This window comes from Mesoplodon mirus, assembly GCF_964341445.2.
Source record: "Mesoplodon mirus genome assembly, chromosome: 14".
In the NCBI taxonomy this organism is placed as follows: domain Eukaryota; kingdom Metazoa; phylum Chordata; class Mammalia; order Artiodactyla; family Ziphiidae; genus Mesoplodon; species Mesoplodon mirus.
The window spans coordinates 16114528-16142161 of record NC_138990.1 but is presented as its reverse complement, the minus strand read 5'-3'; the positions used below and the strand labels follow the sequence as shown (position 1 = coordinate 16142161).

At 50.2% G+C, this 27634-nt stretch overlaps 1 protein-coding gene across 1 annotated transcript; it reads right to left on the bottom strand.

Annotated features, from left to right (window-relative positions):
* On the bottom strand, positions 1-27634 carry CNGA3 (cyclic nucleotide gated channel subunit alpha 3). The gene is given in 9 exon segments (XM_082642014.1): positions 1-1095; positions 1098-1592; positions 4830-4936; positions 5726-5833; positions 7124-7186; positions 14211-14264; positions 17769-17948; positions 20204-20317; positions 27501-27634. Coding segments are annotated over 9 exon segments (2118 nt in total). The 5' UTR covers positions 27605-27634; the 3' UTR covers positions 1-202.

The following is a 27634-nucleotide window of genomic DNA, read 5'->3' as shown; positions in this document are numbered from 1 at the left end:
GCAGTGTTTCTTGTGGAGCTCACAGCAACCTGCCACTTAACTGGGGCAGATGTAAAGAGTCCCATTTTCTAGATGAGGAAACTGAGGCCATGCAGCTCGCAAAGGGTAAGGGAAGCTGGAATTCAACGCTGGCCAAGTCCCGCGCCGTGCAGCATCACACTGACAGCCAGCTCTGGGAAGCGGGAGACAGACACCTGCGTCTTCACTGTTGTTTGGCCTCTGTTTGTGGAGCAGCCCCATCAGGCGGGAGGCCGATCTTTACCTGGTTTTCCAGTTGGCTGAGCCGCTGTTTCACTTTCATCTGGGTGTCACTGTACTCAGCCAGGAGCCGTGCAAACCTGGTCTGCAGGGTGTCCAAGGAGGACTCCAGGTGCTCCACTTTCTCCTCGATGCCCTGGGGGTCCGCCCCGGCCTTGGCCAGTTCCTCATCGATCAGGTTGTCCTTCATCAGGATCTGCCGCCCCTTCTCCTCTAGTGCCTTCTTGGCCTCAGGGTATTCAGTGAGAGCCTCCATCAGATCGTCCTTGGAGAGGCAGAACAGGTCCGAGTAACCGAGGCTCCTGATGTTGGCCGTCCTGTGGTTCCCCGACTTGCTCCCCTTGATGTTCAAGATGCTGATCTCGCCAAAGTGACTCCCATCGCTGAGGACCACGAACTGGGTGATCCCGTCCTCGGCCACCACGGCCAGCTTGCCCTCCTTGATGATGTACATCTCCCTCCCTATGTCCCCCTTCCTGCAGATATAATCCCCGGGGCTGAACACCGCAGGCCGCAGCTCCAGCACCAGCCCCACCAGCAGCCCCTCCTCGCAGTCCTGGAAGATGTGGACCTTCCTCAGGGTGTCCAGGTGCACATTGATGGCGATCTCGGCCCTCAGCTTGTCGGGGAGGCGCTTGAGCACCTCCTTCTCATCCACCGTCTTCTTGTTGGCCCACAGGTAGTCGAACCACCGGATCACCCGTGTCTCCAAGTCCTTGGTCACCTTGCGGAATTGCATGTACTGCTTGACGGAGTCACTCTTGGCCTGGAACTCAGTCCGTGAAGCGTTCGTGTGCGAGATCATGGAGCCCACATTGCCCACAATGGTGGCAAAATCAGGACACCCATCAGGAAGTCGAGGACCACAAAAAGATACTCCTCATCTTTCACGGGGGGTGGGGTCTCGCCGATGGTGGTCAGGGTCAAGGTAGACCAGTAGAGACTGTAAATGTACTTCCTGGAGAGGCGCCCATACTCTGGGTTTGAGATGTTTGGGTAGACCCAGGAGTCAGTCCCGAAACCAATGAACTTGGAAAAGGCAAAGTAGATGCAGGCATTCCAGTGGATGATGATGAGGATGTACAAGATCAAGTTCCCAATCCTGAACATGTTGGGGTAGTTGGTCCTCATCTCTGTGCGGTCAAAGAATTCGAAGAGCCGGGCCAACTTCAGTAGGCGGTTGAACCTCAGTTCTGGGTAGTTCATGCCCAGCTTAAAATAAGCCAGGTCCGTGGGGACCAGGGACAACATGTCCAGCTTGAAGTGCAAGGTCTTTGTGTAGTGCTTCCACAGCCGGTTGGCATCCGTGACCATCAAGCCTTGCTCCAGGAAGCCTGATGAAGGAGATAGATCACGTGGGCATCAAAGACGCCTTTTTATGACCATGGTCCGCAGAAAGGTATCTCACCTCAAGACCACACAAAACGTGGTTGTACATATATAAAAGAAACAATTTCCACAAACCACACATACCATTACTACAGGAAATGCACTCTGGTATTTTCTATTCAATGACCTAATCTATTTTATTCAATTAAAAACATAGATCAGTTAGGTAAATTTGAATGTGGATATTGGGTATTTGATGGTAGTAAGGAATGCTTATTAAATTTTCAGAGATAAATGGAAGTTATACTTATATACTTTTAAGTTATACTTAAAAAATGGGCCCCTAGTTAAGGTTACATGCTAACATGGTTACTGTCTGAGATTTGCCTTAAAAAACACTATCCAAGAACAGGGAGTGGGAGGATAAATGAAAAAAGATGAGCAAAATGTTGATAACATTTGGAGCTGGGTAAGCGTATGTGGGGACTCACAACACTACCGCCTCAGTTTTGTATATGTTTGAAAATATTAACAATAAAAAATTTGAGGGCTTCCCTGGTGGTGCAGTTGTTAAGAATCTGCCTGTCAATGCAAGGGACATGAGTTCGAGCCCTGGTCCGGGAAGATCCCACATGCTGCGGAGCAACTAGGCCCGTGAGCCACAACGACTGAGCCTGTGCTCTAGAGCCTGTGAGCCACAACTACTGAGTCTGTGTGCCACGACTACTGAAGCCTGCACGCCTAGAGCCCGTGCTCCACAACGTGAGAAGCCACCGCGGTGAGGAGCCCACGCACTGCAACGAAGAGTAGTCCCCACTTGATGCAACTAGACAAAGCCTGCGCATAGCAATGAAGGTGAAAGCAGCCAAAAATAAATAAAATAAATAAATTTATGAAAAAAAATTGAAAACACTGGTCATGGCCTAGCAAACTGACTTTACAAGTCACTGATGGGGCATGACCCGTCTTTTTATTTTTTATTTATTTATATTTATTTATTCTTTAAACTCTATTTATTTATTTATTTATGGTTGCATTGGGTCTTTGCTGTGGTGCGTGGGCTTCTCATTGCGGTGGCTTCTCTGTTTGTGGAGCATGGGCTCTAGGCGCGCAGACTTCAGTAGCTGCAGCACGCAGGCTCAGTAGTGGTGGCTCACAGGCTCTGGAGCGCAGGCTCCGTCGTTGTGGCACACGGGCTTAGTTGCTCCACGGCATGTGGGATCTTCCTGGACCAGGGCTCGAACCCGCGTCCCCTAGCATTGGCAGGCGGATTCTTAACCACTGCGCCACCAGGGAAGTCCTGCAACCTATCTTTTTAAAACCTTGCCCAGGAGCACAGTGGTTCTCCTTCCTGGTTGCACATTACTGTCACCCAAGGGGCTCTGAAAACACATGAAGCCTGGGACCCACCCTAGTCTGGAGATGGGCTGGACCCTGGGAGTCGTGAAGTGTTATTACTGGGGAAATCCACCAAGTAGGCCGTGACCTGCAGTTTCCCTTCGTCCCACTCTCCCTTCCTTTCCCTCCCTCCCTCTTTCTTTCTTTCATTTTCAAACATGCAAAAGAGTAGACAGACTAATATAACAAATGCTTTTTAGATTTGGGTGAGCAACAGCAACACACCAAGGGCTCTGTAAGTCACAGAGCTGGACCTGTCCCCAGAGTTTGGTCCCATAGGTCTGGGGCATCTCTAACAACTTTCAGGTGATGCTGCTGGTCCAGGGCCACACTTCGAGGACCGGACAGAGGTAGGATTGCCCCCTCTGTGAAAAGCAAACATCAAGTTTGTTGTCACACGTTAGGGACACCTGGCTTCCCAGCTCCCCATCCCCCGTTTGTTTGGTTACACTCGTGTTTATTGAGTGCCTAGATCATTACCTTGCACTCGTGTGCCTTGGGACTCCTCAACACCTCCTTAATAATCTTGCCTCAATTCTGACGATTTTTGCTCCTGGAGTATGATCCATGGTCTCTTGGTGTCTGTGCCCACCTGTCCCCCTCTCTCTCCCAGCCTTCTGCTGAATCTTAGGTTGCCAAGGACAGTACCAAGCACAAAAAGGGATGGTCGATGTCTGGGTGAGGGCTGCCTGTCCCACTGAAGCCTGATTGAAGCAGGGAGTCCCCCCAACGAGTCAGCCACCCATGGGGCTCTTGCATCTCCATAGGCTCATGTAACCATGGAGTGGCAGGCCACCAGGACTGGCCAAGTCACCCAGGCAAGCCTCAAGCTGTGTTCTTGAGATCTTCTAAGTTATGATGCAGGGCACTAATTCTGGAGCAGGGGCGGGCACCCATCTGGCTTGCTGGGTGGTGACTGTGACCTTTAGGCTGGCCACTCAGCTTCTCTGGGCCCCAGTTTCTAAAGCAGTAAGATGGAGATAATCATGCCTACACTTCTTGTCTTCTGCAGCAGTTCTCATGGGAAAACAAGACATGCTTGGAATGCCTCATACACCATGAAGCCACCCTGAGGTTTTGCTGTGATCCAGTGGTTTTTATATCCACAACCATGGCAGAGTTTTTAGTTTAAAAATCTTGGAAATGACAAGCAGGGCCTCCACCAGCTTATGTGATGCCTTTGTGCAAATCAGAAAAAGGAGGCCCAAGGAGGCACAGCTTGGAGACTGAGGCATGGGTGGGGCTTTAGCCCCCATTCACAACTAGAGGTGATCTTGTTACCAACTGGGGTCCTTGGACTCTTTAATCAATAGAAATTGATAAGAGTCCGGATGAGGAATTCAGGCCTTTATTGGGACTCATGCTGCAGCACAAGGGAGCGAAAACAATAACAGGTGGCCTTGCTTGCTCCCTGAGGGGTGGGGGCGAGCTTGTCCCTTAAAGGATATGGGGGTGGATTGGGCTGGAGGGGGCACTTAGGTGGTCTGCACATGCCATGTAGTTATTTTTAGTCCTTTATAGATTCTTTGTGTCCTGGTGCTAGAGGAGATGTTTGTCTAGCGGCAAGTGCAAGCACTCTGGTAGAGGGTCCCAGGTCCCAGCCTGTCTTAATCTGAAGGAAGTCATATCCCCCTAGGCCCTGTTTTAGATTGTAGTTCTGAAACTAATATACTTTTAGTACATTACACTTCCTCTAAAAGCCATGGGGTAACATGCCCTGGCTCCTCTGACTGTCCAAGAAGAGGAACTCCAAGGGCTACCATTCTGGATCTCCCTGAACCCGCCGTGGCCCCCAGGTGGCCCCCGAATCATGCTATGGGGTCTGCGGTCCTGGGCCCGCTCACCTGTCCGGGCTCGGACTAGAACATCGAAGCCATAGAGGAAGTCGGCTGAGTAGTCCAGGACCAGCCAAAGCGTCAGGTGCTCAGACTGAAGCTCATCAAAACAGGCCCTAAACAAGTGTGAGAAGGGGCAGGTGTGTAGGGGGGAGGGACCAAGGCAGGCAGCAGCTCTGTGCTACAAACCTGGGGTCAGCTCATCCCGCTAACAGCCCAGCCCACAGGGTTGCACCCCAAAATCAGCGTCCCAGCCCCGATGAGGGGACCCAGGCTCTCAGACGCTTTTCTGTCTCAAGGTCACCGAGCTCCTAAGAGCTGGGACTGACCCCAAAGAGTGGGCCCCATTGCCTCACAGCATTAGCGACAAGACTGCTCCCCTCCCCCAGCCGTGGGGCAGTTTATCCAGGCCTCAGATGAAGGGGCTGAGAACTTGCCCTTTCTGGGGCCTTTAAATGCCAACAAAGATGTAACAATTTCTGCGAGATTAACAACAGAACAAGCCACATCTATCCCTACAAGTTAGCAGTTTGGGAGCACCCCGAGGCCCCGGCTGCCCTCACAAGAGCAGCAGCTCACCCTGCTTCCCAACCGGCTCAGAAAACCCAAAGCCCACAGCCGACAGCCTGAGAACGTCTCCTGGCGCCTGCATCCCTGTCCTGCAGGTCAGCTCAGGAGTGACCCAGCCCCTCCCACTTCCCCTCAGAAGAGCAACGCTCGCCCTTGCATCTTCCTCCTGCGACTCCATCAAGGAGGCTCCAAGGTGCCAGGACCATGGTTTTGATCTCAAAGCCAGGCCTCCACCAGTGCTTCAGGGAACCCAGGAGGAACTGAGGCACATGCAGCTGGATGGTGGCTGCCAGGGACTCAGAGCTCTGTGTTGAGGCCCCGCCCCACACCCCTACCTGCAAACGAGCAGACACCAGTTGTAGAAGATGGGCACGGCGATGATGGTCAGCCAGTGATAGTACATGTTGTTGGAGGGGTCCACCACGATGGTGTCCTTCTTCTTCCTGGAAACACCGACACACAAGCAGCACAGTGCATTGGAAGACCACAGCTTTGGAAAGGCTTAGAGACCCCAGGGCAACTGCGGGCTGCAGCTAGAGATGGCTTCCCAGATAGGGTGCTGTCAGTCCCAGGGGGGTCACATGGGTGTCCCTGTATGGGTGCCCCCACCCAGGCTGGGAGCAGGGCAGACTCCAAAGGCCTTCTCTCCCAGCTCAGTGCCCCAGGAAGCCACCAGTGACTACAAAACCACAGTGATGACATTCCCATGTCCTGGGGTATCATCCATAGCCTTCAGGATGCCGAGGAGGAAAATGGAGCACGGTGATGTTGGAACCATCTCGGGGAGCTCTGTGAAAATGCCGACTCCCAGGCCCAGCCAGACCCCTCCAGGACTGGGGTCTGGAAATGTGCATTTAATCACTGCCGTGGGTGGTTCTGAGACAGCTCCTCTCTGGACTGAACTTGGGAGCCCAGAGCTCTCCCTTGGGAATGTGCTCTCTCCACCTCACTAACTGCCATCGTGCAGATGTTCTAAAGGCATTTCCTGCCTCTCCACCAAAAACCACCAACCTGGGAATCATCGAGGTTATGTCAGCCAACACTGAATGGAAGAAATAGCTTAGGGTGCTTTCGGTGTTTATTTTCAGGATTTTCGGAGGATTGGAATTTATAGGCGGTACTGGAGATCTTTCTTTGGGTCCACGCGTCTCCTCCCCCACGCCATCTGCCCCCCATGCCCGCCTAGGCCTGCGGAGCTGCTCCCGCGCCCCAGAGGAGACCCTGAGTTGCCTTTCTGTTTTCACCTCAACTCAGCAAGTCGAAGATCAGCTGCTGATTGACTGGGCTTTGAACGTTTCCAACACTCATTGCCACTGGGTTTGGATTAAAGTTTGTGAATATAGTGTTTTCCAGTACCCAGGAAAAGGGCTCTGCATACCCCACTGAGTGGACGGCCACCTTGTGGGCAAACAGAATGCCCAAGGGGAGGGCACCAGACCAAGGAAGCCCCGAACTGCTCACCTGAGGCTGCAGACAAACCTGCCTACCTACAAGCCCCGCTTTGGGTTCCCCTACTTTCCCTGCAGAACGAGACCCTCACGTGATCTCAGCAGGCCTGATCCCTGCCTGAGACCAACTCATTTTCTGTAGCCCTAAGCAGCCCTCTCTCCAGGGCTGACCCTAAGGCCTGACTGCATCTTTCTCCTCCCTAGGGCCAGGGCCAGGTGGTGTGGAGCCAGGCCTGCTGTGACCATGGAACCCCCTCTTTGGGGGCAGTTTCTCTCAGTACTTACTCCTCCTTTTTGGGGTTTTCCTTTTTCTCTTCCTTTTTTTCTTTCTCCTTTTTCGCCTTGTCACTGGATGACACAGGGTGACATTTAGCAATTTTCATATACCAAGGTCATTACCACGGGGGAGAGGGTAGGCCACAGTGACACGGGGGAGAAGGCGTGGTGCAGGAAACCAATCTTTCCAGCACACTGGGATGAAATGAGGTTGTTGATTTCATGAATAATATCATTATTATTATTCCTGAAGGGGGAGGGTACCACCTCCACTGAAGTATCCATTGTATACATTGAAACGTACACAATGGTTCAGTCTAATATTCTACGATTTCTGACCTATTTCCGTGAGTCCTTAGAAGGTCACAAGCAGCTTGAGACTGGAAACTTTTGAGGTAATGGGAAATAAACCCAAATCCACACCTTTAGGGTGGAAAAGTCACTCAGAGTTTTGGGAGTCACATGGAACGTGCTTTGTTCTGAGGAAAGGGGGTGGTTTTCCATTGTTCTGGGGTCACATGAAAACCTGGCCCTCGATGGGAAAGCCAGGGGACAGAAAGGAAGCAAGACCCTTAGGCAGGCACAGGTGTGCTGTGCAGCAGCAAGTCTTCAAGTCATCTGAGGCAAATGCAGCCACACTCAGACGCTTCCAGACTTTGCTGGATGTGGCGTTGCACGTGGGGCCTCGCCCTCCTGTCTGCATCAGCAGGAAGGGCCTGTAAGGGCAGATGTTTCCTCAACACACAGCTTTACTCTGCTTCCCCTTCTTTATTGCATGTCTTTTATGGGCTAGACACAGTTACAAGGGTTACCTATTAACGGTTAGAGTAGTCCTGCAAGGCACGCATTACTGCCCACTGAACAGCCGAGGAAACAAAGGTGGAGGGTAAAAGACCCTGCCTGCCTCAGGGCACCCCCGGAATCACCCGCAGGCCCTTCTGATTCCCCTGTTCCTTCCCCCGGAGGAAGGAAGAGATGAGAAATAAGTGTCTGCTAGTTAAACACTTGTTGAAAAGGACCAATGCACTTTACACAGCACTTCCCCAGGAAATAATCAAAGGTGTGTGCCAACATGCATACAGAAGAATCATCACCACCATTATTTCTAACAGTCACAGCATAAACAATCTAATCATACAACAGAGGAAATTCTTCATCAACCACAGAATTCTACGAGGCCACTTACAACGAGGTTGTGGAAGAATATTCAGTGACAGGGGAAAATGTTCCTCAGATTTTGCTAAGTTAAAAAGTAGACTACAGAAGATTTTCTAATAATAGCTGTACTAGTTTTCTATTGCCTCCAGAACAAATTACCACAGACTTAGTGGCTTACAACAGCCCAAATGTATGACCTTGCAGATCTGTAGGTCAGAGGTCTGGTAGGGGTCTCATCGAAGTCAAGGTGTCGGCAGGGCTGTAATACTTTCTGAAGACGCTAGGGAAGAAACTGTTTCCTGCTCACTTGGATTGTTGGCAGAATTCAGTTCTTTGGAATTATAGGACCAATATCATCATTTTCTTGCTGGCTGCAAGCTGAGGACATTCCCAGCTTTTAGGGGCTCCTGCATCCTTGGTTCATGGCACCCTTCCTCCATCTTCAAAGCTGGCAACAGAGGGTTGAGTCCTTCTCAAGATGCCATCTCTCTGCAGCTGGGAAAGGTTCTCCACTTTTAAGGATGCATGTGATTCGACGGGGTCCACCTTGATAAGCCAGGATAATCTCCCCATCTCAAGGTCCTTAAACTTCATGACATCTGCAAAGTCCCTTTTGCCGTGTAAGGTAACATAGTCACAGGATGTGGGGATTAGCATATGGGCACCTCTGGGCTACCTACTGCAGTCTTCACTGGCCCTCAAAGATTTCCTTGCATCCCATGTGCAAAATGACTTCACCCCCATTCCAAGATCGCCCAGCCTCATCCCATTAGAGCATCAACTCAGAGTCCAAAATTATCATCTAAGTCTCATCAGTTCAGAAGTCCCAAATTTCATCATCTAAATCAGGTGTGTGTGGCCTCTGGCTGTGAATCATTTGAGACACGAGTCCTCCCTACCTGTGGAACTAAAGAAACGAATCATCTCCATAAACACAACGCAGGAGCAGGCATAGGACACCAGATGTAGATATTCTAGTTCAGCAAGGGAGAAGATGGGAGGACAAAAGGAGCCAGTGGTTCCAAGTGATTTCGAAATCCAGCAGGGCCATCGGCCAGTATGTTTCAAGGCCTGGGAATAAACTTCTATAGCTCATGGCTCCGCCCTCAGTCATCCTTCCTTTTTCATGAAAGGTAGCACCTGTTTGTAGCTGAGTAGTTTTTTATCAGCCTGCTTTCTGCATCTAGAATTTAAAGGCCTAACAGTTTTCCTTCATTTTGTACTGTTTCTATCCTTCAGGTCCAAGCTGGCAGCGTTTCTGCTGCCATAAAATCTTCTAGAGCTTAATGGGTCATGTATACCAGAGGGATCCACTCCGCTAGACAGAGGCTCATCCACAGATCTTTCTGAGAAAACTCCTCTCTATTTTTGGCTTCTGTTGAGATGAGCCATGGTTCACACCCTCGGTCTCTTCAGAAGGTCTCTTAGGTGACTGAATACTCAGAACTTTTGATCTTTGAGTTATTAGCAAAAGTTCAGCCGCATCCTCAGCTTTTTCCTTGAAGACGTGCTTCCCTGACAGTGAGTTGTTTTTTTTGTTGTTGTTTTTGTTTTTGTTTTGTGGTACGCGGGCCTCTCACTGCTGTGTCCTCTCCCGCTGCGGAGCACAGGCTCCGGACGCGCAGGCTCAGCGGCCATGGCTCACGGGCCCAGCCGCTCTGCAGCATGTGGGATCCTCCCGGACCGGGGCACGAACCCGCATCGCCTGCATTGGCAGGCGGACTGCCAACCACTGCGCCACCAGGGAAGCCCCTGACAGTGAGTTTTTTAAACTTATTCTCTTTTGCCATTTGAGCAGGCTGAGAACTTCCCAAATCATCAAGTCTTGTTTCCTTTTCATTTATCAGTTCTTCCCTCAATTTCTTTCTTAAGTTTTACCATAAACAGCAAGAATAAACCAGGCTGCACCCTCAGTATCTTAGCTTAGAAATGTCCTCAGCTAAATATTCAAGCTCATTGCATACGAATTCTGCTTCCCCCATACTTGTGGGACATAATCCTGCTAAGCTTTTTGCCACTAAACAAGAATCCCCTTTCCTTCAGGTTCTAATAGCCTGCTCCTCACGTCCTTATGAGTCCTCACCAGCAGCACCCCTGAAGTCCAGATTTCTACTAATAGTCTGTTTCAATCATTTAGGTATTAAGTACGTAGGCAACTTAGGTTTTTCTCTGTAATGCTCCCCATTTTTCCTTCTGAACCCTCACTGGGATAGTTGTTTTTCTGATGATTGTTCCCCATTTTTTAACATCTTTATTGGAGTAGAATTGCTTTACAATGGTGTGTTAGTTTCTGCTGTACAACAAAGTGAATCAGCTATACATGTACATACATCCCCATATCCCCTCCCTCCCACCCTCCCTATCCCACCCCTCTAGGTCGTCACAAAGCATCGAGCTGATCTCCCTGTGCTACTGGTAGAGTCTTTAACATTCATATTTCTTTTAACAACCTGTTCAAAGCAATCTAGGCTTTTTTAACAAAAACATGCTCCTTAAAATTCTTCTAGATCCTGCCTAGGGTCAATTCTGAAGCCACCTCCACATTTTAGGTATTTGTTACAGCAGCACTCCACTTCTGGGATCGAAAGCTGTGTTACTGATCTTCTACCGTTGCCATGACAAATTACCACAAGTGTAGTATCTTAGAACAACCCAAATTTATTCTTACAGTTCTGGAGATTGGAAGAAGTCGTATAATCTGACTGGATGAAAATCAAGGTGCCCTCAGGCTGTGTTCCTTTTTGGAGGCTCTGGGGAGAATGTTTCCTGCTTACTGGGATTGCAGGCAGAATCCAGCTCCTTGAAGCTCAGAACCAAGGTCCCTGTTTTCCTGCTGGCTATAGATGGATCCCTGGCTTTTGGAGGCTGCTGCATCCGTGGCTCATGCCTCCCTCCCCGCTTCCTCCATCTTCAAAGCCAGCAATGACAGGACGGTCCCACTCACACTGCGAATCTCTCCTCCTTCCCTCTCATATCTCTGACGCACTCTCCTACCTCCCGCTTCTGCTTTTAAGAACTCATGTGATTACACTAGGCCCACCTGGATAATCCAGAATAATCTCTCCATCTGCAGGTCCTTAAATTCAATCACATTTGCAAAGTCTCCTTTGTCATGTAAGATAATCTACTCACAGGTTCCAGGGATTAGGATGGAAACATTTTTGGTGAGGTTGTGGTAGTGAAATTACTCTGCTTCCCAAGGTAGTCAATATTCATTGATCATTTACTACATACCAGGCACTGTTGTAAGCACTTCACATGTATTAGAACAGTTAGTCTTAACACAACTCTGTAAGACGCCAATTACAATCCCTATTTCACAAGTCAGGAAACTGATACACAGAGAGGTCAGGTAACTTGCTCAAGGTCACAAAGCTCTTAGGTGGTTGAGCTGGCATGCAAATGCTCTTAACCAGTACATATATTAAACATATTGCATCTGTCTATGTATCTGTGTATCTATGTATCCATGTATCTATCTATTCAATATATATACGCCTAGAGAAAATTTGAAGGGATATTTGCCAACATGTGAAGAGGGGTTGTCTCTGATAATGGGGTTCAACTGCTAACATAAAGTGTACTTTTTTATGGGTGTATGCTCGTGGGTGCTTTTCTGTGTTTTCTTAGTTTTTGACAATGAGCATATTAATAAACTAAGAACAAAAGTTGTTAGAATCTTTAAATGAGAAGAGCAAGGACACTCACCCATCCTCTGTTCTCTTGAATCTACTGGTCTTTCTGCAGCTGAAGTCTTAATGTCAAGACACCAGCAGAGGGCGCTGCCCACAAGCTTATCGGGAGTTTAATTACACCAGGCTCTGCCACCCTTGTTCAGGATTTGTGGCCCCCCGGTTACAAGCTTTGGACTTTCCTCTGGCTACCAACATGCTGAGGGCCTAGGGGAGACCCCGTGCCATCCAGCTGTGCCCCAGAATCCACCCAGCACTGTCCCAGGGGACCTACAAGAGCTACAAAACGAGGCTGGTTTTGGCTGAGAACAGATTGATCGGGAGAAAGAAATTTTCAGAACCCATGGGACTAAGTGAAAATGCTAGAAATGTGGTGGAAGAATGGGGGAAGGTGTCCATAAGAATTACTTCTGTATCTTTGTACCCAGGTGGCTCCATTTGGGGGCAGCCCCCAATTTTGTCCCTCGGTCCTTGGCTGCAGTGTGGACCCACGATACGAGCCCATCTGAAAAGATTTATAAGAGCCTGATGTAGCTGACGGCATCCACACCATCCTTGCCCACATCCCAGCCCCAGGATGGAGAAGCCTGGAGACCCACCCACAAGACCTCTACCTATGGTTTCTGGTGCCCTGAGCCTTTGCCTGACTGCGGGACTCAACACCAGGTTTCCAAGGGCATCAAACACATATCACAGTAGCTATCATTTTGCAGATTAAATCATTTCATTTTTCTTGACTGTTGGCATTTGGGTCTCTGGATTTGATGTCCCAATTTATGTAAACAAAATGCAACTAAGGGGGAGAGGACGGGGGAGGGATCAACTGGGAGTTTGGGATTAGCAGATGCAAACTAGTTATACAGGATGGATAAACAACAAGGTCCTACTGTATAGCATAGGGAACTATATTCAATATCCTGGGATAAACCATAATGGAAAAGAATCTGAAAAAGAATATATGTATGTGTAACTGAATCACTTTGCTGTATTCCAGAAACTAACACAACATTGTAAACTCACTTCAATTAAAAAAATACATTTAGGGCTTCCCTGGTGGCGCAGTGGTTAAGAATCTGCCTGCTAATGCAGGGGACACGGGTTCGAGCCCTGGTCTGGGAAGATCCCACATGCCGTGGAGCAACTAGGCCTGTGAGCCACACCTACTGAGCCTGCACATCTGGAGCCTGTGCTCTGCAATGAGAGGCCGCAATAGTGAGAGGCCCGCGCACTGCGATGAAGAGTGGCCCCCACTTGCCACAACTAGAGAAAGCCCTCGCACAGAAATGAAGACCCAACACAGCCATAAATAAATAAATAAATAAATAAATAAATAAATAGCCAAACATTTGAAGCCCTTTAAAAAAAAAAATTTTTTTTAAACAAACAAAAAAGCCCCAAAATGCAACTAAGGTTCACGGAGGGAAATGGAAAGAAGTTCTATCAGAAGAACAAAGGGAAATAACAAGAAAAAGCCTTGGCACAGTTCTCAGTCAATTGGAAGTCAAGAAATTGGCATTTCTCGGCTGATATTGATGGTTTTCCTCTAAGCTCCAACTGAGACCCCCCTCCGCTACCTACCCCCATGGTGTTCCAAAAAGGAAGGAGAATGGGGCACACACGCACACGTGTTCACACACAAATATGGTCACACACATACGCACACTGTCTGCTTGGGCTCTGGGGTGATGTTGCCAGAATCACACATCAAACTGCTCTGCCAGCTCAGCATCGGGTGGTAGGAAGGAATTACAGTGGGTCACGGTTTCAAGAGGCTAATCTCCGGAACTATTTAAATTTCCTCTTTCCACTGTCCTGATCATGCCCTCCAAATTGGCCGGAATTGGCCTTAAGACAAGGGCACTTCACTGGCACACAGGAGCTTGAGGATGTAGAATGTAAAGTGCATTCTCATCATGAAGGAGATTATCCACTGCTCTGTAAAGGGACTCCAGCTTTGCATCTTCAGATACATAGCAACAGAGGTGTTAGCACTGAAAATGTTTACTGATCCAACCCCTTCGCTTTCTAGATAAGAACAATGAGAGACACAGAGATAAAATGCCCTGCCCAAAGAAGTCACACAGACCAGGTCCCTCTCCCCATTTGTCCACGGGGATGGGTTTCCAATGGAAGGAGCAGGACCCCAGAATGGTCTGGTGGGGTTTGTGGGAAGTAGCAGTACAAAGCTGGGGTGTCTACAGGGAGGCGGTTGGCCGCAGGGAGCGGGAGGGAGCCGAGGTACTCACTCCTCCTCTGAGTTGTTGCAGGCATTGGTGTTGCTTCTGGCCAGGGGCCAGTCACTGCGGGGAGGTAAAGAGAGCACAGCATGGGAATCTGAACTCAAGTCCAATTGCTGGGGACCCTTTGCCCCCAGGTGGTTATTCTGGGACTCCCATCCCCTGTCTCACGGGCCTTTCCACACAGCTTGAAGAGAGGGAATTGTTATTGTCAGGGACAGACATTTTTTTGTGACTAGTTAGTGTTGGTGAAGGGGAAAAGATGAACACCTGGGTAAACTGAGGCTTCTGAATAACTGAGGATTAACTCTTTGAATCCCATCCCGCATCCTAGCCTCGATTCCTCTCAATGTCCTCCAGTTTTAGCATGTGCCAGGAAGTGGGCCAGGCGCTATGGGGGGGGACACACAGACCACCCGGCATGGCGCCTGCCCTCGGGTGCTCCTGGGTGAACAGGCCAAGCTCCTTGGACCAGAATGGACATAGTTAGCAGCAGCAGCAACTTGTTGCCCCCTCTGCAGATGTGGCTGTCACAGGGCCCTTCCCTTGGAAACCCCATCACAGGGGCTGCTTCCAGTTCTCAGGGTAAAAAATGGACTCTGGGGCTTCCCTGGTGGCGCAGTAGTTGAGAAACTGTCTGCCAATGCAGGGGACACGGGTTCAAGCCCTGGTCTGGGAGGATCCCACATGCCGCGGAGCAACTAGGCCCGTGAGCCACAACTACTGAGCCTGCGCATCTGGAGCTTGTGCTCCACAACAAGAGAGGCCATGACAGTGAGAGGCCCATGCACCACAATGAAGAGTGGCCCCCACATGCCGCAACTAGAGAAAGCCCACGCGCAGCAATGAAGACCCAACACAGCCAAAAATAAATAAAATTAAAAAAAAAAAAAAAAAGGACTCTGGGCAGAGCTGCCCCAGGTTTCAGCCCATCCTCCCCCTTCCCCTGCCCCACATTCATCTTAGAACTGCAGGGCCTGCCACCCCAGATCTATGTGAGAATCTGGTAGAAGGTGGGGGCTGCTTTCACAACCAAGCATGTTTATTGAAAGCTGGATTGGGCGGTACTTGGTGATGTTCTTTAGGAAAAGGCGTGATCTCCCTGAGCTCACCTGCCAGTTTGCATCTTTGACAGCTGGTTTTAGAAAGCCAGCCTGGCCTCACAGGGCTGGAGGGCAGCTTGCCTGTTTGTGGTGACTGCAGACCATTCACAGGACAGGAGACCCTGGGGCCCAGAGCCAGGTGCTGGTGACACTCCAGCCTGACTCTCAGGGCACCTGTTCTATGATGTTGAACATCCAGCCAAATGCCTTTTTGGTACTTCTGCTCATCCCTCCCAAGCCTCCCTCTCCCCATCCAGGATGTGGCTCTAACTGCTTGTTTCAGGATTGGTTCAGATCATCTAAAAATCCCCTGGGGAATCAAAACTGTGAGATTATGGAGGAAAGTTTAGCTCTCTGGGGTGCAGTTGCCTGTGAGCTGCACCATAATCTGCCATAATCTCATTGGGCCAAACCCACAGGAGAACAAAGACCCATCTCTGCATACACTTTGCTTTGCTGATGGGACTTGGCCTTGAAAATTCAGTCTTCTTCCCGCAGGAAGCCTCCCTGATTGATCTGCTCCCATCCTGCACCTTTGCATTCACCTGCCCCCTCTGAACCTTCCAGCAAGTGACTAGGCATTGGTGGCATAGTTGGGGCCTGGTTCTGATGGGGTCAACCCTCCGTTAATCTGGTCACATAGGGAAATGGGCAGAGTCTAATGTTCATCTCCATGAGTCTAAAGTTGTGGAGAAGAAGTTTCATCAATTAAGCCACGGAAGTCTTTGCTTGCCTAAAAGGAACTGAACCAGCCTGGCTGGCTTGCTAGCAAACGTCCTTCCCCCCCACTCTTTCCTCCTCCTCCACCCCCACTTCGTCCTTAGCTGCTATCCCTCCTGTCTTTCTGGCTCAGCAGTGAACAGCATGTGGGCCTCGTGGTCCTGGTGCTCCCTCACAGCCTGGGATGCCTGGCCCTGGGAACCTGGGATGGCCCTGCACACATCCAGCCAGCACCCAGGCCCTCCACGGTCCCCTTCCCACAGCCCAGGGAGCCCGAGGGTTTATAGTCCAAGCTTATGGGAAATGGGAGCCTGAGAACGCTGCTCCACTGGGCCTCCGCCTCTCAGCCAGAGATTCTCACACCTTTCCCCAGCAGAGAAGACTAATGTAGGTCTCCTAATGTCTCTGGCAAGACATCTCTTTGAACTCTCATATTTTATCTTAAATACGCTTGTACATCTTGTACATTTTGCAATGCACTGCATAACCTATAATAAACATAACCCCCCGCCCCAAATCTGGAAATAAAATCGAAGCTCCAGAAAGATTCATCTGTTTCCCCTGAGGCTTCATGGCCTTTACCCCCCAGGGGCTTTCTTTGCCTTTTCGAGGGGCCCGCAACCGAACCCTTCTGTTCCTTTGACTCCAAAACAGACAGCATTTTCTCTAGCCAATTATACAGGGACTGCCTGTTCTGCAACAATCATGCTTCTTTTTTCACACTTTACGTCTTCTAAACCCTGGCATAACCTAGAGAATTCAGCCGAAAGATCTTTTTCAGGCCCCTTTTTCCTTAGAACAGGTTCTGAGCAAGTGTCCTCCTGTTTGTGAGGCTGAGAGGAGGTCTGCTTCCCCTGAACGTGTTACCTCTTCTCCCTCAACTGCCCCAAGGGTCCTAGAGAGACCCTCTGCTGTTCAGCGACAATGGATTCAACCCACGGTCGCCAGTGGTCTCCCCGCCCACCAGAGGCTGGGGTGACTTCTCAAGAACACGAGAAGAGGGGGGGAGGGGAGGCAGCAGCTCTGTGCGGGGGGGCAGGGGGATTGGGGGGTGTCAGTCCAGCCCCTGCAGATTTCTCTACTTGCAGGCACCAGACAGCACCAGCCACAAGCTCCCCACCGGGCAGGGGGCCGTGCAAGGTGCTCAGAGCCCTTGTTCTGCAGACCCTTCTCCTACTAAAAAGCAGACACTCTCCTCATCCCCCACCCTACTCCCACCTACTGTGCTCCCCACGGTTCTTAAACCAACCTGGGGCGAGGATGGTTCCCCTTGAAAGTTCTAACCAACCTTTGGACCTTTTCCCCAGAAGAATGTACATATACCCATCCATAAAATTGTGGGTACCATCTAGGTACTCTCTGAGGTTCGTGGTACAAAAGGCCCATTTTTTTAGCAAGGTGGGTCACAGTGCAAGGTGAGTAGGATGAGGGTCCTTTAACGGAGAGATTGGTGAGGCTAGCGTCCCGGGTGCGATTCTGAGCACCAACTCCAGGGGGCGCTAGAGGGAGCTCCGCGGAGGACAGGGTCAGCTGCCCATGAGGCTGGGGGCTCTGGTTAAAGGGTTTCCACTCCCGCAGGGCTTCTTGGGCTCGTGTGGAGACTCCTAGAGCATGCAGTGTTCCCCCAGGACAGACCCCTTCCTGCTCCCGGCCACCCCGGGGTGGGGGGCGGGATCCACGCTGCACGGAAGGGGCAGCAGGTGCTTCCCTCTCGGTCTGGGGCAGGCAGCCCCGCCCCCCTTACCTTCTCCCTCTGTCTGGCGGCTCCTGGCTGCCCGCGTTGGACTGGACATGGCTTTCGCGGCTGGACACCTCCTTGAGCTTGGATCCGTGGAAACGCTCCAGGAAAGAGTCAGGCCTCTGGTCCTCGTGGCGTAAGTGCCTGGCGGCCCAGGCGCGCAGCGAGATGATGAGGCGTGACAACCTGGAAGGGCACAGACCCGCAGCGAGGGCGGTGCAGAAGGAGACGGAAGCCCCCTCCCAGAGGGCTGGGGCAGGGGCAGAGATGCCGGCAGGATGTGGGTCCCAGGGCCGGGCTCAGGTTTGCACGCCACCCCCTGCCCCCACTCGCCAGAGCCTTTTCTTCCCTCCACCTCTGCCACCTGGGACAGAGCTTCCTCCATAAGGGACATTGCTTCATTATGGCTTTGTCCCTTTAACACCTGGACTCCATCAAAGGCGTGACCCTGCCAATGGGCCATTAGCAAGCTTTTCTGCTCATCTTTCCTCTGCCCCATGTAGAGCTCTTTGTTACGACTGGTAAGCACAGGAACAGTAAAAAATACAATTTCCGAATAGTGATAAAATCCAGAGCGAAGTATAAAGGAACAAGCACCCAGATACACCCTAGGTTCTTTCCCCAACCCTTGTCCTATGAACTGCTCTTCATACAAACTCTTATCTTACCCCCAGCCCTGTGCAGAAGTTCCTTTGCAGTGTGCCCTGACCTCTCTCCTGGAGCGGACACCACCCGGGCCTCAAGCACCCGAGACCAGGCAGTCCACACGCCCAGAGCTCATCTTAGCTTCAGTTTTCTGTAAAAAAGCTTCCCTCAGCCCTGCCTCTTGCTTCCCCGTCTTGGCCAGGGGGTAACGGAAAGAGAGACTCAACTGTTTCTTGGAGCTCAGCTTTCCTGACTGGGCACCCACTGTGCATGCCACTGTCCCCAAGAAATCGGTTCTGAGCAACCTGGCATGGAGTCATGAATTGTCACATACCTTGATCCCCATCACACACTTGTGACCACAGCCTAAGGGAATAAGTTGAAGTGAGGGAACATCCCATGAACAGAGATGCTTACAGCGGCTGCTGCAGATGAATGGCAAGGTGCCTGCCCAGCCCAACCTCTCTGCTCTGACACTCCCCACACCCACATCTTCCCTCTGCTGAGGGAGAGAAGCAAGGTCTTACTCCCCGGAGCTCCAGCCTCAGCCAACAGGCTCGGGGATGGACGACTGACCCACAGAGTCACTCAAGCCTCTGAACTAAAAACCACTCCAAGGTGGGGTTGGGTGTTTCAACTCAGGATCATATGGTGAAGGCTGTTTTCAGCCTGTGCCTGCTCAGGTGTGAGCAGAGAAAGCCAGAAACGTAGGAGGCACGCAGGAAAAAAGCACATAGATCATGAAATGCTGCTAGAGAAACGAGAGAGGGAAGGCAGCTGCTTCCCCACGGCCCCTTACCAGCCCCACTGGCTCCGTTTCCACAAGGTGGCCTGGATCTTAGCTTATACCAGCCCCTGCCCCAGCCCTACCCTTTTCATTTGAGCTAGTTGAAGGTGTTCTCTAACTCACGGTCAACAGGCCTCTTATTAGTAAGATATTTTATTAGTAAGACAAAAAACACTGGAAATCACTTAAAATGCCCAGCTATAAGTGGCAAGTGAAATAAATAATTCTCCACAATGAAAAACATGAAGAATAACCAGATAAATTAATATTTTGCAATACTCTTAAGCAAAACCTGTAGAACACATGACTATGAAACTCTGGCTTTGGTAAAAAAAAAAAAATCAGTGGAAGGAAATAATGAGCCCCACATTTGTTGAGCACCCGTCGTGAGGCAGCACTGGGCTCTGCCGCAGCCCTCATGTTACTAGATGCATCTTTAGATGAGACATGAAAGGTGAAATGACTTCCTCCAGGTGGTACAGCTACTGAAGCCAGAGGACAGATGTTATCAGAAGGGAGACAGAGCTTGGAGCCTAGTTAATCTTTCAAATACTTTTGCGAGGACGTAAGCTATGAAGTCTAGACCCATATGAGTGAGGACCTGCCAGGGGCTCTTTCCGACAGAGCCACGATTGCCCTCTGTATGCCACCGTGACCCATCCAACGGTCTCCCACGGCTGGCTGATCTTTCTTCTGAATTCTTTTCTGAAACTTCTCTGGTTGGCTTTTTTTTTCTTGAATTCTTCCAGAATTGAGCAAGTACCTCAATATCACTTTTTATGAGAGCAATTTCAGATAAAGGCAGTTTTTCTTAGACTTCTCTGAGCTCGGAACACCTGACCCAAGAGGAAATGACTCCCTGATAGATTTCTGACTCCGCTTCTCCTGCCCCTTTCTTCTCCAAATCTGCAACCCTACCCTCAACCACCATGTCTTCCTGAGACTTGTCTACCTTCTTTCTGCCTCCGTCTGCCCTTTCCCAAGGTGAGGGCTGAGACTGGTCGGTTACCTGGCGGGCCCCTGGCTGGTGAAGGAGCTTCGCTTGGATTCAGCCAGTCCTCTGGTCTCCATGGTGATGCCTTCTTGCAGTTCTGACGGCGTCTCCTCACATGGCAAGTGGGTCCTAGGAAATCAAATATGCAGCAAGTGAAATTGATTTCAAGCTCATCCTTGACGTTGATTTCCAACCTCCTGGACACGTTGAGGACTGAGATGGCCAGATGCCCTGCTTAAAGAGGAAAGCTACTATCACAGATCCTCACCCCAGAGCTCCCCACTTCAGTTCATACTCCAGCAGGAGCCAGCAGGTCCTGGCTTTCAGGAGAAAGTGGCCTTTCCTTTATGACAAGGAGGCTACTGCCCGTAGCCCAGGTGAAAAGGGCAAGCCAGCAGCAAATGGTCCTTATTAGAGCACTGGGGTGGGGGGGAGGTCCCAGGAGCCACAGCAGCTGTTTCCATGCAAGGATTCCAGAACAAGGATTGTGGTTCACACACATCCCTGCATACTGAAATCCTATCTCCTAAAGTCAGATCAAGTGCCACCTCCTTCAAGAGGTCTTCCCTTGCCCTCTGTCGTAGTGTGTAGGTACTGCAGGAGCCCACTGGTTAAGAGGGTCCAGCAATATTGTAAGGAATTTGCCTAGCCCTCCACGTGCATTTGTGTAGGGCTTTCAAATGAAAATCCATTTCTGCTGTGACCTTTTGCCAAGCCCTAACCCGTGTCCTCTGTAACGCAGAGGCAAGGGGGGCGGGGACCTCACCTGTGCAATTCAGGGCGAAAAGCAACAGCACCCACAGGACAGGTGTCCACAGCTCAGTCTGAGCATCAGCAGAGCCTCGTGTGGAATAAGACCTCCCTGCTGGGGTGTAATTTTCCTTTTTTCCCTTTCTTTTGAAACTTCCTAGGGCTGAAGTTTGATCGGCCTGATTAAAAGCCATCCAGGCACTGCCCTCCAGGGATCTGCACTTCATTCTACGAGTCTTGAAGAGCCCAGGCAAGACAAATTAATTCGATCACATGACCTATTCCAGCCTAATCAGCCTTCTTAACAAGGTGGCAACACGGCTGAAGAAGCAAGCAAGAATTAATGTCAGGGTAAAGGCGCTCTCTCCCCCCAGTGAGCGATTCGAAGTCAGAATCCCGTATCTCAGCCGCCGAGCCGCTGCCTCTTCCTTTCTACAACCTCCCTGCCGTCTCCAGCGGGGGGAGCTCACTACCATTCCATGGCTCCTCCAGGTCTTCTCTGCACAGCCCTGATTGCCAGCAGGTTCTTCTCTCCCTCTGCTTCCCCATATCGAGGATACACTTTTTTTTTTTGCTGGAACCACATGGAGTCAGGCAACTTCATCTTCTAACAGCCCGCCTCCCACGAAGGGACGGCTCTCACACCCGTGCTGCCTCGTTTTTCCAGGTTAGACGCGTCAGCTCACCCAGCCTGTCCTCAGCAGGTTCAAGTCTCTTCCCCGTCACGGTCATTCTCCTGTGAGCAGCTTCCTGTATTCTTGCCTGACTGGGCACAGAGACTGAGAACCACCCTGCTGTTGCTGGAGCCCAAGACATGCTTTTGGTGCCCCATCACCAGCTACCGTCATCCAAAACCCAATCTCTTAGAACATGTGCTGCTGCTAAGCCAGAAGGCCTTGTCTTATGCATGTACCATTGATTTGTTTGAAGTTAAGTATTGGACTCTCCCATTTATCTGAGTCACTTGATGTTTTGGCACCCTTGGTATGCAGGGTCCTCCCAACTCCGTCTCATTCACAGATGTGATACCCAAAGTACACGCCATTTATTGACTGCTTGCTGTATGTCAGCCACATACATTTTATCCTTAATCCACATAAAAACTGTAGGAGAGGAAACTGAGGTTCAGAGAGGTTAAGTAAGTTCCCCAAGGTCACATAGCCAAGTGGCAAAGCTGAGATTTGGATGCCATTCCATCTCCTTTCAAAGCCTGCTCTCACCTACTCCATGAATCTGCCTTCTGTATTTTCATACATGGCACTGATTAAAGCAAAAGTTGAATAGGACATGGCTGAGAGCTGAGCCCTGTGGCATGCCACTAGAGACATGGCTCTGATTCCCCTGGCTGCACTAATGTGGGCATGGCTTTTTTATTTCCAAACCGCCTAATTGAATTCTCTATACTCATAAGAGACCACTCACACCTCATCCTTATACCTATGAGAGACCCTACCAGAGGCCCTGCTGCAGTTAGGAAGCTACAATACCCTTGCGCTTCTAACATTCTGCGTACTACAAAGGTGGGAATGCATGTTGCAAGGCACCCGGGTCACTTACAGGAGGCGGCGGCGGCAGGGGGACAAGTGAGTCCATCTCTCCAGTGCCTGGATCCTAGCAGCTGGCATGCTTGGGGGTGGGGAGTTGGGGTGCGGGCAGCAACTAACAGCTGGGCTCTAGCTCTGCCACAGAATGTGTGCCTGGAAGGTCTAGAGGCAATCCCAGGACGAGGTGTTCTGGCCCCACCAGCAGCTCCCTCCTCAGGGAGCTCTAGGCACTGAGCAGGCGGCCCAGCATTTCTGCCTAGTCTGGATTCTGTTCATTGCAGGGGGGTGTTGGGGGTACATCCTGAGACCAGATTTATGTGCATCAGCAGCAAAGGACTCAACGCCCATGACATCAGGGCTTGTGGGTGGGTGAGAAGGGCAGAACTCACCCCAGATTTTAAAGCAGGCCTGCAGTTGGCAGCAGTGAGAGCTACTGCAAGTGGCCTGGACCTTTGACACCTACGTGAAGGGGAGGCGGCGTAGTGGGGAGCCCGGAGGCCTGGGTTCGAATCCCTACCCCAGCACCTATTAACTAAGTGCACCGTGGGCTGGTCACTTACCCTCCCTGAGTTTAATTTTCCTGGTCTTCGAAAAGAAAACAAAGGAAAAATTGATTTCATATTGATTTAAGTATTGGTCAAATGCCCAAGTCCAGAAAGGCACATTTAGCTGTGAAGAATAGGAAGGGTCTTATACGATGTAAGTTCAAGGGACCCAAGGGGCCTTTTCTTCTTGATGCATCTCCCCACTTGTTTCTTGATGCCCAGAGTTCTACTCTGCTGTCTTTCTTCCAGCTCCATAGTCTCTACCCTCGTTAAATGCCTGGGGGTATTTAAATAGCAAACCCAATTAGTTATTCCTCAGAGAAACTGATTTACGAGGTAAATGGAAGGGCAGATTGGCTAGGAGGAGAGGAACCAAATGTCTGAGGTGATATTTTGTGTCCCCAAGGACACACAGGTACTGCCAAAAGGGAGAAACTTCTGGCAATCAGTGCAAGATCAGGGATCCAGAACCTCCCAGGGAAATACAGAGGCAGGAGAGAGTGCGGGCCAGGTACCGTCCGGCCAGGAGCGGGCTCAGGACTTGACAGGCTTCGGTCTCTGTAAAACAAGCAGATCAGGCCAGGACAACCTGAAGTTGCCTTCTACCCGCAGTCTCCGGTTCTCCGTGGTGATGGTGCCTTTGCAGGAAGAAGCCCTGTGAAGTTAGCAACCAGCAAGATCAAGGGCAACTGGTGAAACAAAATGAAGTGACTGTTTTGAAAGACAAGGTCATTTTCAACCTGTAAAGCTCATCTTCTGAGTTTATTTATACAGAGGAATTAATGCCCACAAGGTGAAGCTTTTTCGTCACTGGGAGGGAACAGAGGTTCTCATTAGAACAGGAACTGGTGATCAACTTTGTGCTCTGTGGATCTGGTGTCTTCTTTCAGTGACTTTGGGGACATAAGAGGAAACAGAAGTGGCCTTTTGGAACAAGGGTGGAGAAAATGATACCTTATTTTACTTTTCCTGCTCTCAAGCCCTGAGGAACTAGAGTGATGGGCAGATACTGCCCCGGCCACATGTGACCAGGGAACTGAAGTCACTGCATTTTTGTCTTGGGGTCCTGGGGAAGCAGGTTGAAAATGGTTTTCTTTTGTGGTAATTGCTTTGGGCTCTGTTCAGGGTAAAGCATGAAGAAGTCTCCTTCTCTGTAGGACACAACCCCTTATGCCCAAAAGCTCGCCTAAAATAGCTACACTAGGAGATTGATCTGGGGTTTGGGGTGCCCTCGGTCCTAGCTGCAATTCTCTGTGGCAGACTGTGAAGTCTTTCTCTATTGCATTATCTGCAAAAATATGCCAGACGGCTCTCAAATAACTGAGTCAACCAAACAGATCTAAATAGAAAAAGCAAAATTCAAGACATTTTTATTTCTGGTCTTTTCAAGGTATAAACTTAATTTTTTTGTTCAAAGGAAACATTCTCATCCTTCCTTATGACTCTTCACTAGGAAAATAGGCCCAATGATTTAAAAAGAGAAACAGAAACCTGGGTCTCTAATTTGGTGAAAGACCTGGGAGGCGGGATGTCTCAGGGGTCGGGGAAATGATACTCCCTGCTTTGGGGGGCACTCGGCAAAGGACCACACCAATGCATATGTCCCCAGCACAGCTGTGCGATATCACTGAGGATAAAGAGGGATTAATATTTAAGGACACACATTCATGATTATTTCTCCCAAAAGTTTTCTAAAAGGATTGGAATTTCAAGGCAAAGATCTATGATTTGTTCAAACACCATTTCCTCTCTGCAAATAGTGATTTGAAACTTTAAAAATTTTATGTGACTGTGCCAGAGTCCTTTGCTCAAATCAATCTTACAGGGAAAACTAGTATGTGAATCGACAGATGTCGGGCTGCTCTGGGAAGCAGGGGAGGGCTCTGGACCCGGCCTTCCGGCCCAAGGCTGCTCCCCCCCAGCCTGAACTCCTACTCTCAATCTTTGGTGATGCTAAGGAGCCATTCTGGAAACTTCTGTCTGTTAACCCACTCCTGCCTCCATGAGATAATGCTTCTCAAGAAGGAAGCATTTTTCCTCTCTCTCCTTTTGAAACCTCTCAAGTGTTTCCACGGGATTCTGTACTAATCTGTCAACAAGCTTTTACCACGTATGTAGCTGGGCATGGTCCCAAGTGGAGCTTGCTGAGACTCGGCTAGTGGTCAGGCTGAGACAGCCTGATGTGGGCACAGGCAGGAAATGGCCCGTTCCAGATGTCGGGACAGCTGGGGCCATCTGAGGTCAGAGGAGGTGAAGGAGGCTTCAGCTGGGACGCCAGAGAAGGCCCATAGGAGGGGCAGCATCTCCAAGACCCGCGGTGAGCACCGATTAAGTGCTCGCTGCGTGGCAGGGGCTGTGCCCCAAGCTTTACCCTGTTTTACCCTCATTTCTGCCCTGACGTCAGTACTAGTCCATTTTGCAGATGAGGAAACTGAGGCTTGGAGCTGTTGAGCAGCTTTTCAGAGCCACTTTTCAAACCCGGCAGTCTGACCCCGAGCCTGTGCTGTGGGTCACCACGCTGGCCTGGGGATGGGGGTGGGGGAGGGGAGGGCATTTGCCCACCCGTGAGATGGCAGAGTACTGTCCCAGAGCATCACATCAGAGCACCGGCTGTGTGGACAACCTATCCCCGGAGTGTGCACGGACCCAGTGTGAGCCCACAGCGAGGCTCTCGGAAGTCAGAGGCTCTTGAACGGCCTGCAAGCCAGACGGAGCTTGTCGGCCACCGGCCGAGGCCGAGCCAGGATGAGTCGGGCAGAGCTGGCTCGTGGTGGCGTCGGGTCAAGCAGGCATTCTGGGCAGGAGCCCCAGCCCACTCGCCAGGCCCGCCTTCTCACTGGGAGGAGCCAGACTGAGACTCCAGGGACTCTGGAAGCTCCACGAGATGCTCTGGTTTTGTCCTGCTCGAGGCAAAAGGGAGCAATGGGGAAAAGTTCCATTTGCTGCAAATTCTTCTTGATCCTAACAGCTTCTTCCTTCTCCCATTGGGCCCAAGACCCCAGGAGCCTGATGCTGCCCAGGGAGCCTGACTTCCTGCTGTGCTCCATGCTTGGGACTTTTCTCCCCTCTACCACAATCCTCTTTGAAGCCCCTCTTCAGGGGGTTTTATTAGCTCAGATGTGGGAAAGAAACTATTAATGCACACCTAAGTTTTAATAGTAGACAACTGTCCTAATAGTGTTCCTCTTCCTTTTAAATAAGGGCAATGCCTTAACCTAAAGGAATGAGTCCTCAGTTGTGGAACACAAGTATTGACAGTCGGCCAGTTAGGAGGGAGAAATTTGAGTAGGGTGAGAATTTCTGATGCCCCTGAGTCTATCAAATTTCCTGGGTCCGAGCACCAACTTAAAAGAGTTGGAGGGAATATCTGTTGCCATGCTTTGAGATTTCCTTCCTTTGCCTGAATCCCAGAGGGTGCAGGTCCAAAGACTACATAAGTTTGCAAAGATAGAGAAATTGCTGTCTATCACTTTATTAGCCGAGTTGCTAAGGAGCTGGGACAAAGCACCTAGATGTAGGAAAAACCAAATGTGCATTTGAGAGAGGAAGTGACATATATAAGTTAGTGAGGAGAAATGATGGAGGAGGGCCTAGTGCCAGGGATGAGAGGATTGAGGGACTGTCATTGCACTTTTGGCCATCAGGTAATATGCAGTTTTCATGGCAGGGAGGTTTTAAGTGTTATATATGTGAGACAAAAATAACATAAATATTGGAAATAAAGCTTCTTCTTGTTCAATTCAATCAACTCACTGAGAATTTAAGAAACATAAGAATGTAAGTCCATTTGCACCAAATAGATACTCTCCCATTTCCCATTGCTGCTCCATTTTGCAGTTGAAGAAACTGAGGCATGGAGGGGTTAGTGAGTTTTCCCAGGTCTACTAGTAAGTTAGGAACAGGGCTAGAAGTAGAACTCAAGGCCCCAGGTTTCCATGTGGCTGCCTGTGTCGGGATGTCACTGATGGGGCTGATGGCTTTGCTGGCAGGGCACGGCCCACTCCCCCCAGGTACATGAGCACGGCTGAGTCCTGGCCTTCTCCTGGAAGTGAGGGACAGTGCACCTGATCTGTACTCCACCCCAGTGCCCAGGGCAGTGGCTGGTGAACAGACAGAGCCCGATAAATGTTTGATGTATACAAGGGAAAGTGTGGCAGTTTGGGGACATTTTTACAGTAGAATTTAATCTGCTGCATATGAATATTCATTTTCTTGCCTTCTAGAAAAAAAAGTTACAAAAGTTATATAACTTTTGGAGCCTCATATTCCCACATCTCTAAAATGAGAATAAAAACTACTTCAGTGTGGGTTGTGAGGAGTAAGGGACATGGAAAATGAAGTTAGAAGGAGTGCTGTGAACAGACCCCGCCCTCCAACCCGTGCTTGCCCACAGGCTAAGGCAGTCTTTCCCCCAGGTCTAGATCAGCTATGGAAATAACCTGTTCCAGGCATGAACTTAAAAGCCCATCCTACCTGCTGAGGCCGTTCTCAATGCTATCGAGATCTCTGTCCGTGGTCCTTACCACAAGGTGGTGAGTCCTGGAAGGGTGGGAGTATTGGGTGCTAATCTTGGCCATCTTCTTGCTTTGTCACATTCAGCCCCAAGG